The following is a 12,441-nucleotide window of genomic DNA, read 5'->3' as shown; positions in this document are numbered from 1 at the left end:
CCATTGAATTTGTTTATAAATGGGTAACATAAGCCAGAATATCACTAGTGGATCGACACTGGCGGAATCCGTACTGGCGATCGTTGATCAGACAGAAGGTTTCTAGGTAGTTTAAAAGTTGACAGTTAATTGATTTTTACATACTTTAGAAAGAGTAGAAGTTGCAATGGGACAATAATTAGATGGGAAGGATTTGTCACCCTTTTTAGGAACTGGCTGGATATGAGCAAATTTCCAAGTAGAAGGAAAAACACCTTTGGAATAAGAAAGTGAAAAAAGGTGGCTAAGAACAGAAGTAAGTTCAGGAGCACAAGTTTTGAGAACAAGTGGAGAGATACCATCAGGACCTGGAGCTTTCTTAGCATCAAGATTCATCAAAATCCTCCTGACATCCTTTTGACGGAAGACCGGAGACCTTTTGACGGAGGCATTGAATGGAGCATGTTGGGAATGGTGGGAGGTGTTTTGTCAAGATCAATAATACATGAGTTTGAAGAAAAATGGGATGCTAACAGGTCTTGGCCAAAGTGACAACAGAACCATCTCGTTTTGACAGAGGTGGGAACAGAGATGGGCAAAAGTTGTGGCCAATAGCTTTGGCAAGAAACCAGAATGCTTGGATCCCATTAGGGCAAGAAGCAAGTTTTCTACCCTAAGCCTGTTCAAAATCTAGTTTGGACTGATTAATAACTGCTTTACAATTGTTGCGAGCTTTGGTGTAGGCAGAAAATGAAACTGAAGAATTGGAAACAAGCCAATTACGATATGCATCATTCTTTTCCTGAATGGCCTTAGCACATTTATTGGAAAACCAAAGTTTAGATATAGGATGAGATTTTAAAGTGGAGTGTGGGATAAAGGATTCCATTCCTGCAAGATTAATTTCACTGACATGATCTGAGCAAACATTGACATCAGAAGTTTTGAAACGGTAGTCCGACCAAGGAAAAAAAGAAAAGAAATCTCGCGGGTCATCACATTTTGCATTCTTATAATGCCAGACAACACGAGGTTGGAAACAGCCATGAGATAAAGGCTCCATTGGAGAAGAGACAATCACCAAGTTGTGATCTGAGGTGCCTAAAGGACCACTCACTTCGACTGTGTACTTAGAAGGGTTGTTTGTGAGAAAAAGATCAAGCATGTTGGCTGTATGGTTAGGATTGTCCGGTATTCTTGTAGGTAAATGAACAATCTGTGCAAGGTCATTAATAATTGCAAAAGCCTTAGCATCTTGACCAGCTGGGTTGGTGTGACTAGAAAACAGAAGTCAGCTGGAGTTGTGAACATTAAAATTATAAAGGAAAATTACCTCACTGTTAGGAAAGTTGGACTGGAGAGAGTCAAGTTGCAAAGAGAGGAAGTCAAAGAGCTCCAAGTGATTAGTGGAGTTGGGAGAAAAGTAGAGACAACAGATGAATTTGGCAAAATGAGGTAGAGAGATTTTAAGCCCGAGAAAATTGAAAAGAGGAGATTCCAAATTACCAAGTCTCTGACAGGGAATATTAGAACAGACATATTCAAAAATACCACCTTTGAGATGAAAGGAATCATACAGCGAATAAATTGGGCAACTGAGATGAGCAGTAGTTGAATCAACTGATAACCGAGATTCTGTCAGAAAAAGTACATGGGGTTTAGCAGACTGCAAGTGAAAGTGGACATTGTTGAGATTAGAATTGAGACCACGTATATTTGTGAAATGAATTAGGAAGTGTTTTGGAGGTTTAGATCTTTTCGCAGATAAGCTTGCTCTATTAGTTTGACAATTCATGATGTATTTGAATAGTAAGAAAAAGTGGGTGGGACATGCTGTATGAAGTAATGAAATTTTTGGATATGACGTACATATGGTAAGAATATACCCAAATTCTTGACATAACGTGGCCTCGACAATGCCCCCCACACACACACACACACACACACACTACTTGGACTCTCTCCAGTCACTATCTGGCAGAGTAGAGGTAGCAAGATTATACACTAGCTGATCCAGGAGCCTTCTAAAGAGTTACCAATAGGTTCGGTCTGGTGTACTAACTCGTGGCCGGCCTGTGAACACTGTTTTAGAGCTGTACTCTCTAAATGTAAGGAAGATTGGATATCACCACGACGTCCATCATAACCTCAAAAGTCACCAGTCATACTGCATGATGGAAGAGATGGGGAAGGGTTGACCAGAACTTAGCTCTGGAGACTAAACATGGGTTCCACCATTTCAAGCCTCCAATAAGCAAAGTGGTGGCATTGCACCAGTTGATGAGAGTCATCTACCACCTAGTATTGCCTGGTAACAAAGAGGGGTGGCATTCCTCCATGTGGTGTGGGTGCCACACCTCATCCCCTGCTTGCGATGGTTCACGCCTGAGTGATCACCCATAGTGTGCTTGTGCTTGGGGGTTATACCCAGGATTACTAACAGTTCCACCATCGTGAAGGTGCAAGCAGAGGATTTGGCTGTTACAGACAGTCTGGACTTCGCTGAAATTGGGTCCACTTGACTTGAGTGTCACCCGAATATCAGTTCCATCAGCATTTTAGACTCCCAGGTAGCAAGTACAGTTTGTCTGGCATATCTGAGAGAATGTCTGTGACAACCTCAAGGATCCACTGACAAATTAAAAGAGTATGAATATATTTGCAGATAAGGAGTTGTGGTTGTGACCCTACATTATTATATCATTTGGTAGATTATTATTGAAATGATACAATTTAAAGGAATTGAACCACCTTGATGCCAAACACTTTAAACAGTTTTTATAGTTATGTTTCAGGAACTCACTATTTACCATCTTCAGGCCTTTGAGGGTTAGAACATTGCTTGAAGAATTATAATATAATCCTTTGAGTAGACAATTGCCATACAATTATTACACTTTTTCTTATAATTTAATTAATTCACTAATTAATAAATATAGTCTATGAAAAATCCCTAGAGTTAGTTGAAAGGGCTTACCTGTTATCGTGATACTGGAGTGGAATCTCTTGGTCTGGTTGGAAGACTGGGGAGGAAGGGGTGAATTGAGTATTTATATAGGTTTGGAGTTGGACTTAGAGTAGCCAATGGGATGTTGTTGCATGGTTAACCTTGTGGATTTTTGGGTACAGGGATATATTGTGGAGGGAAGATTAGGTTAAGGTTGGGAAGAATGGGCTTGAGAGTATATCTATGAATCATTCTATACTTTTTAATCTGTTATGGATTATTAAACGTGATCTGATAGATCAACATATAAACTACAGGTAGTTCTCGACTTTACAAGTTAATTCATTCCTAGCGCGCACTCGTAAAGCGGGAATTAAATCCCATAGACATAATGTTAAAAATAGGGGTTACGTTCTCAACAAGGAAATTAGTTAGCATAATTAGTTTATGCTTAAACAATGATTGATTTATCCAAAGAAATTAAAATGTAGCCTGTAAAATCAAGCAAATTATAATAATAAAGAAATTATTTTTGACTTACAAATTTTGAAGAATGTTTATTCTTCATTATCGACTAAATGCACGCTCGTTGATCACTTATTACTGGCTCAGCACTTGTTGGTTTGTTGCACAAGGAGTCGTCTTCAGAAATGCTTCAAGAGGCGTTTGTTTCCAAGATGGATTTTTCTAAGTGGATTTTTCTTATTTATTGATTTGAAATTATTGTTTTTCTAAAACTTTTGATTTAAATTTAGTAGTATAACATTATTTTGTGATTTTTTGATTAATTTGGTGTATTTATTCTTTACTCGGCCTTGTAAAAGTATCGGTAAGGGTTTCCACGTGTTTGTAACTACCGCTACCAACTTTCCCGCCATTGTGATACCGTACTAGATATACCGTAGGTTATATACCGTACTAGATAGCGTTAGTTGAACTTAGTTAGCAGTTAAATTGTACGTTTAAATAAATACATATAACGACTTAGATTACAAACGTAATATAATTAATAACATAATAAATTAATAGAATCATGACTCAGACCAGAGCAGCAAAGCAAAAGGCTCACGCTAATGGAAGTGCTGTGGCTCAGAGCAGAACTGAGGGGGGGCAGTTGTCCTCTGACTCACAGCCTTATAAAATGCACTGTTTGCTTGATGTTTGCAGAGCAATCGGGTACGGGACATGATACTGCCAAGGGGGATGTCTTTGTGTGCGCGCAATGCAAGGAGTGTATCGATATCAGGCAACAACTCGGCGTTCTTATGGGCCTATATGAGAGCTTGAAGGACAGGGTGGATGCCCTCGAAGAAACTAAATTGAGAGGCCCATCAAGCTCTCAGCTGCCCACATCAACGCCAGAGCTTGCACTTGGGCATCGCGTGACACAGAGACAACCCCCAAGGCAGAATGCGCTGGTCCCGAAGGAACTAGTAGTTGTTGGTGACTCTATTGTCAGGGAAACGGGGAACATGCTTTGTAAAAAAGATAGGTGGAACAGGACCAGGGTATGTCTGCCAGGGGCAAAGGTTGATGACGTTGTAGAGCGAATATGATCTTTTAAGGGCACAAAAGGTGATATAGTTGTACACGTTGGCACAAATAATATTAAGAGTAGGAGACCGGCAGAATTACTTAACAAGTACAGGTCACTGTTGAACAAAAGCCGAGAATTAGGGTTGAATTTGAAAGTGTCTGCAATTCTGCCCAGACACGATAGGAGGGAGTATATGATGAGAGCCTTGTCGATCAATTCGGCCATGGAAAGATTGTGCAAGGCTCAAGGGGTAGAATTTTTTTCAGCCTGGACTGTACTTGTTAACAGGAGAGATTGCTTCTACAGGGATGGGATACACTTAAATAGAAAGGGTGCAAGAATATTTGCTGATGCTATCGAGGCAGTGTTAGGTGGGTCGGAAAACTGCTAGCTTGGGGGGGAGACAAAGACCAATAGATTGACAGTAGCCATTGGCAGAGGTGAAAGAGATTCTTGCACTACTTCTATTAGAATGAGCAGAAGCCTGAAAAACAAGATGCATGGTATTTCAGAGACTGCTGGGAGCCATTGCGGTACAAGTAAACACATGGGTTGTGTTAGAGTAGCTAAGAATAGAAACAGGTGCAGGTATACTTGCGTGTACACCAATGCTAGGAGTTTAGTAAATAAATTTGATGAATTTGAGGTATTGCTCAAAACATCGAAGGCAGATATTGTTGGGATATCAGAGACGTGGTGTCACACAGATATAAGGGATGCGGAACTGAAATTTGGGGAGTACAACGTCTACAGAAAGGACAGACAGGATAGGAAGGGAGGAGGTGTTATGCTATTAGTTAAGAAACACATAAAAACCAAGGAAGTGAAGCCAGTCGACATCGCTGGACAGTGCAGTGTGGAGTCAGTTTGGTGTGACATAAACATTGGGAGATCAAAATTGAGAGTAGGAGTGTGCTATAGGCCTAATGACTCTGATGAGTATAATAAGGAACTGTACAGGGAAATAGAGTGGGCCAGTAAATCAGAGTGTCTTATAATGGGAGATTTTAATTTCCCAGATATTGACTGGATTTTGGGGGCTCACACACTAGCAGGGCTTTTGTGGATTTATTGGATGATTGTTTTCTACATCAGCATGTTCGGGAGGCAACTAGAGGGAGTAATACTCTTGATTTGATTATCAGCAGTGATTCTTCATGCATTAAGAATCTGCAGATAAATGAACCACTAGGTGGCAGTGATCACAGTGTGCTGAAGTGGGATTTACTCAAAGAGGTAACTACCATTAGGGGTAAAGGGAAGGGTTATTGCTTTCGTAAAGGCGACTACGATGGACTGAGACAGTATTTAAATTCTATACAGTGGGACCAACTGATGATGTTACCAACAGCAAATTCAAAATGGGAAGCATTCAAAGAACTTATCTTGGAAGCTGCTAGGCTTTACATACCAACTAAGAAATATTGTTCAAGGTTTAGGCCAAAATGGATGTCAGGTGAACTAATGAGGCATATGGCAGAGAAGAAAAATGCATGGGATACATACAAATTAACACATGACACAGAAGCCTATGATAGGTACAAGTTGATATGCAACCAAGTTACAAAGGAGGTTAGGCAGGCGAAGGCAGATTACGAGAAATCCTTGGCAAGGGATGCGAAGAAAAACAGCAAAGAGTTCTTTACTTATGTAAACTCTAGAAGGAAGGGGATGAATCAGATTGGTCCACTTGATATTGATGGGTCAAGTGTTGATGATCCTGCTCAGGTAGCTAACAAACTAAATGAATATTTTGCATCGACATTCACACATGAGGAGTTATTCAGCGAGGGGAATGCCAGAGGTGTATTCAACTCTAGCAGTAAGCTACAGAATCTTGAAATAACTGGGAGTAAAGTGAAGGAGAAACTGTTGAAGATAAACACAAGAAAGGCACCCGGGGTGGATGGGATCTATCCAGTTATACTAAAGGAGGCAGCAAAGGAAGTAAGCAAACCCTTAGCCATAATTATGAGAGCTTCCTTGGACTCAGGGGAGGTACCCATAGACTGGAAATGTGCAAATGTGACCCCAATTCACAAAGGAGGATCAAAGGCTGACACAAGTAATTATAGACCTGTGAGCTTAACTTCTGTTCCAGGAAAATTAATGGAGGCACTGGTTAAAGAAGCACTGCAGGATCATTTAGACAAGACTTCAGTTATAGCTCAGACACAGCATGGTTTTGTTAAGGGGAAGTCTTGCCTGACCAATTTGATTGGATACTATGATGCAGTCACAAAAGAACTGGATGCAGGGAATAACTTTGATATTATATACTTGGATCTTAGAAAGGCTTTTGATACTGTTGCACATGGAAGACTGCTACACAAATTGGAGCAGTGTGACATTGGAGGCAAATTGCTGCTATGGATAAACGGGTGGTTGAGGGGGAGAAGACAGAGAGTGGTAATCAATGGACACTGCTCATCGTGGACTGATGTTATTAGTGGAGTCCCTCAGGGCTCAGTGTTGGGTCCATTGTTGTTTTCTGTATTTATAATTGATGATGGTATATCGGGCTTAATGTCCAAGTTTGCAGACGATACAAAGGTTGGCAGGGTTGTCAAGGACACTACTGACACTATGCTGCTGCAACAGGATCTGGAAAGGTTGAGCAGATGGGCTGAGAGGTGGCAAATGAAGTTTAACATTGACAAATGTAAAGTACTACACATGGGAAACAGCAACCCCAGAGCAACGTATCAACTCTGTGATACAACACTGACAGTGGTAGAGAATGAAAGGGACTTGGGGGTGGTTGTGCAGGCAGATATGAAGTTCTCTGAGCAGTGCAGACGGGTGCAAGATTAGCTAATGGAGTATTGTCAATGATATACAGGAATTTTTCCAGCAGGGATAAGGAGGTGATTATTCCATTGTATAAGGCGATGGTCAGGCCACACCTAGAGTACTGTATACAGGTCTGGAGGCCTCATTTCAAGAAGGATGTAGAGCTGCTGGAACGAGTACAGAGAAGGGCAACAAGATTAGTGAATGGAACAAAGGGGTGCTCTTACGAAGAAAGGCTTAAGTTTTGCAAATTACAGTGTCTGGAGACTAGGCACCAGCGAGGTGATCTGATAGAGGTGTATAAAGCCTTGAATGGTTTGAACATGCTCAATGCTGATGGGATTCTACCTCTAGCTCAGAAAAATCACCTGAGAGGGCATAAATTCAAATTGAGGAAAGACAGATGTAGGATAGACGTGCGGAAATTTGCCTTTAGCCAGCGGGTGGTTGGTTGGTGGAACAGACTTCCATCCCTTGTGGTGGAGGTTGATAGCCTAAATAAGTTTAAGGCTCAGCTGGACAGGTATTTTGAACGAACAGAGGGGTGAAGTGGAAGTGGTTTATTTTATTTTATTTTATTTTTTTTTTTTTTTTTGGCTGATGCGGCATAAGCTTGCTTTCTTGCATCAAATGCCTCTACTAATGCTAATGCTAAAAAAAGATAATCTTCTATTTTCTTTATAAATTTCAATAGATGCATAAGCATTTTTTAACTGAATGCACAAATTGCAACTAACACAATTTGCGTGGAGTAACAAGTTTACAAAGCTTAAAAAAAAAGGACTGAAGAGAAGATTCTGAAAATTTATTTATGTTTTTTATACAATTTGAAGATTTCAGTAAAGGGGAAACACATTTCACCCTAATAACCCAAAAAACCACACAATTCCAACTATCGGTATTCTCGCAAATGCAATAACATTGAGTTTACGACCCATTTATAATTGATTGCCCTAACAGAAAAGCCCAATAAACTGGAAAGTGCAAATTGTTTTTATTGTTTTATGGTCATGACCTCCAGAAATGTGCTTTAGAAAAATGTCACAAAGCCATTCAAAATTGGTTCTTATAACAGAACATATGATAATGATGAAAGTGTAGTGCATTTTAGTGATTTGAATTGGTGACTAATACAATTTTCACTATAAAAACGACCTTTTGGAGAGTTATATAGCAAAAATTTCAACTTCCAAGGTCGTGGAATGAATTACCAAAAAACAATGTGTTATTGGATTCACATTATGATATTTTCACTATACATTGGTGTCTCTGGAACTGATTAATATCGTAAAGCTGGGTACACTGTATTGTATAGCTATGCGCATGGTTTGAAATGCGGTATTTATGAATGTTTAACATTCATTTTTTGCAGTTAATGTTCATATTTTCGATTTTGTTGATACTTGATACTTTAGAAAAAAAGAAAAGAAAAAAAACTCGTAAACCCGGGTACTTGTAAAGCAAAAACTCCCAAAGCGAGAACTGCCTGTATTTAATAATTAATTGTGTTGTAATGCCAAACCCAATTAAATTAAATTGAAATATCCCTATAAAATTGACATACAATTGCCAAATTGTTGATTATTACAATGATGATAATAATAATTATTATTATTTGTTGATTAATTGCTCATTAAATTCAAGTTTAAGCTTTTAATTTTAAATTTTTTAATTTTGACTGAGACTCCCTGGAGTTACCTTTTCCTATTAAGAAGTTTGGGTTCTTCTTTTTGCCGAGAACTTCTTCAGAATAACTGCATGGGACAGGTTGCAATAAGTGTCATGGAAGTTAATTCCTTGCTTCTTGTTGATTGTGGAGCTTCTGAAACGTTTTATGAAGTAGGCTTCTTTGAAGGTTCTTCTGGAGTATGATGAATCTGTTGTCAGAACTATAATGCAGGAGAAATCCCACGTGCTTCTGCAGGAAAGGGCATGTGCAGTTGTTTTGGACTTTTTGATTTTGCTGTGTTGAGTGTCTTTCTTATGTTCTTGTATCCTTTTTTCAAGTCTTCTTTATGTTTATCTAATATAGGTTGAGTTGTATGAGTTTTGGATATGTACACACGGCCTCTAAGGTAAGATGGTTGATTCATTGATAGTCTTTGTTTCAGTGATTGGGTTCCTGCATAGAATGTGTGTTTTTCTGCTTTTGCTATGATGCTGCTAATTCCTGGGATGTATGTAATAATGAGTTTGAGCTTAGGTTTGCCTTCTTTCTTCTGTGAAGGTCTGAAACTATTGTTTAGAGTCTTGTTGATGCTGTCAGTTAATGCCAGAGGATATTGGTTCTTTAAAGCTATTGCTTTTATAGTTGAGATTTCCTGTTCCAGTAATTCTGGTTGGCTGCAAGCTTTTAGGGCTCTGTTGTTTGTTCTGATGATGGCTGTTTTATTGTAGAAATGATTTGAGGACTTGTAGTTTAGGATGCATTCTTTGTCTGTTAGTTTTCAGTATACTGTCATCTGTAGGTTATCAGAGTTTCTTGAGATGAGGATGTCCAATGAGAGTTGTCCATTTTTTTTCTGTTTCTACCTTAAATTTGATTTTGTGGTGAAAGCTGTTGAGGTTTTGGTGGAAGTTGTTGAGTTGGTTTTTAACTTGATTCCAAATGAGGAGGATGTCATCTGCATATCTAGCCCAGAACTTTGGTTTTATGAGTTGTGGATTTAGAAAAATTTCTTCCAAGTGTCCTATAAACATTTCTGCCAGGAGGCGGAGATAGGGAGTTGCCCATACTGAGGCCAGAGATCCGACCTCAGTATCTTCTTAAATGCATTTTAAGAAGTTTATGTTCATAAAATAATAGGAGATTGCTTTGTGGTTTGTAACATATGAGCTGTACTTTTTTTTTTCATTCTGATCGATTCAGAACCAAAAAAAGTTTATGTAAACACATGTCTAATTTCGAATGGTTATAGAGCTTACGGCTATTTGAATTTTAAAAAACTAAATAAATTATAATAAGTAAGAGTAAGCAGATAAGCGACGTACCTAGTAAATGTTTGTTTTTTGTTTATTTATTATTATTTCTTACCATTGAAAACTCCATAATAATTCAGAATTGGATATGTGTTTATGTGGACATTTTTAAAAATTTTTTTTAGGTCTTGAATTGATCAAAAGAGTGTGGTCCATATATTACGAAATGTTGTATGTGTACATACACCGATGAGCCAAAACATTATGACCACCTACCTAATATGATGTTGGTCCTCCACGTGCAGCCAAAACAGCTTGTACCCAGTGAGGCATGGATGCTACAAGATTTCTAAATGGGTCTTGTGATATCTGGTACAAACATGTAACCAGCAGATCCTTTAACTCCTGTAAGGTCCGTGGTTGAAGCACTGCAGATCGGAGTTGCTGTTCCAACACAAACCACAGATGCTCGATGGGATTGATGTCTGGGGAATTTTGAGACCAGGGCAATACCTAGATGTCTTCCTTATGTTCCGCAAACCAGTCTCGAACAATCCGGGCAGTGTGGCATGGCACATTATCCTGCTGAAAGATGGCACTACCAGAGGGGAAGACCGTTGCCATGAAAGGGTGTATCTGGTCAGCAATGTGTTTAGGTAGGTGGTAGACGTCAGAATGCCTGGCACATGGATGACTGGACCCAGGATATCCCAGCAGAACATTGCCCAAAGGATGACACCAGCTTGTTTTCATCCCACGATGCATCCAGGTGCCATCACTTTCCCAGGTAAATGACACACACGTACTCGGCTGTCCACATGGTACAACAGGAAACGTGATTCATAAGATCTGATGACCTTCTTCCAATCACTCAAGGTCCAGTTTCGATGCTCGTGTGCCCATTGTAGGTGCTGTCGCCGATGAACCGTGGTTAGCATGGGCACTCGGAGTGGCCTGCGACTACACAGTCCCATTTTCAGCAGGGTTCAATGTACTGTGTGTTGTGACACATTACTCCCGTCAACAGCATTCCAATTACTGGCTAGTTGCACTACAGTTGCCATGTACCATCCGGGAGAGCCTTCGCTCACCTCGAGCATTGATGAGCCGTGGTCGTCCAACACCTCACCAGCAGTTCGTGGGTTTTCCCTCCTCTGATCACTTTCGGTATGTATTAACCACAGCTGACTGTGAGCATCCCACCAGCCGCACTGTTTCAGATATGCTCTGACCCAGTCGTCTGGCCATTACAATTTGGCTTTTGTCAAACTGGCTTAAGTCCGCTGCCTTGCCCATTCAAAGAACAAGAGTAACACTGATTAATGGAGCTCAGTATCAGGTGTTTTTTATACCGGGTCCTGACCCGCACTTGCACCGTAGTTCACCTGCAGTTGCTTCGATTTGGATAATGATTCGCTGGTCATAACGTTTTGACTCATCGGTGTATTCTCTCATCGTATTTACAAAGATTGATATGGGCCAAAAGAAAGGTCATTCAACACGTTCAGCATAATTTTTGATATATTGACAGTATATTATTCTTATTATTAACAAAATTGTATTTGTTATTTTTAGGCGTTCCTATTGTACATATAATACCAAGCCCGTTTCCAGCTGTTTGGCACCGAGAGAGTGATAATAAGCAGAATCTCCATCATCCTACCATCTGTAATTTGAACAAGATTTTGCAGACATTTGTGGCAGAATACCTTCACCTTCAAATGCCAGATTCAGTAAATTCTTAGCTGAATATATTAAAAGAAATGAAATTTTACCTGCATTCCATTACCTACTGAAGATTTATAAGAATTTGATCTCCTAGAAACTTCAGAACTGTTTGCATTTTGTTGAAAACTGGTATTTTATATGGTGATTCCAGTGGTTGTTTCATGAAGTTGATTTTAAGATGGTCAAGACAATGTTGTTTCCCACTTGTACATCCATAGAGTTTTAAGTTTTATACATTGAATTTGCAAAAGTAATCTGCTTTCATTTATTTAATTTATGAACGTTATAAAGTGGTACAAGAAATGTTTTAGTTGATTTTGAAACAAAAGATCCATGTTCTTTTTATTTTTAAAGAAAAGTAGTTGCAAGGTTTTATACAAATTAAAATCTGGTGTAAATAGCATTTGGTACTAAAACATCTAATTAAATAATTTAACAGGTCAAAGCAAATGGATATTAGCCATAATCATTTAAAGTAACCATAAAAAAGATTAAACCAAAGAAATTTAGATGTGAATTATAATCTTTGGCTTAAGAT

The 12,441-nt window shown here is 39.2% G+C and overlaps 1 protein-coding gene across 1 annotated transcript in view; it reads left to right on the top strand.

Annotated features, from left to right (window-relative positions):
• LOC150084922 (glutaminyl-peptide cyclotransferase-like) overlaps positions 1-12,126 on the top strand; it is a 60,767-nt gene extending 48,641 nt beyond the window's left edge. The window contains exon 7 of the mRNA XM_090375648.1: positions 11,751-12,126. Within this exon, the coding sequence (XP_090231774.1) occupies positions 11,751-11,920 (170 nt within the window). The 3' untranslated portion in view covers positions 11,921-12,126. The remainder of the gene's footprint in view (positions 1-11,750) is intronic.
• The last annotated feature ends 315 nt before the right edge of the window (positions 12,127-12,441 follow it).

The sequence above is a fragment of the Mastigoproctus giganteus genome, chromosome 6 (assembly GCF_048544385.1).
Source record: "Mastigoproctus giganteus isolate SK-2022 chromosome 6, ASM4854438v1, whole genome shotgun sequence".
NCBI lineage: Eukaryota > Metazoa > Arthropoda > Arachnida > Uropygi > Thelyphonidae > Mastigoproctus > Mastigoproctus giganteus.
Note: the sequence above shows the minus strand (reverse complement) of the source record. Positions and strands in the feature narration are given on the sequence as shown.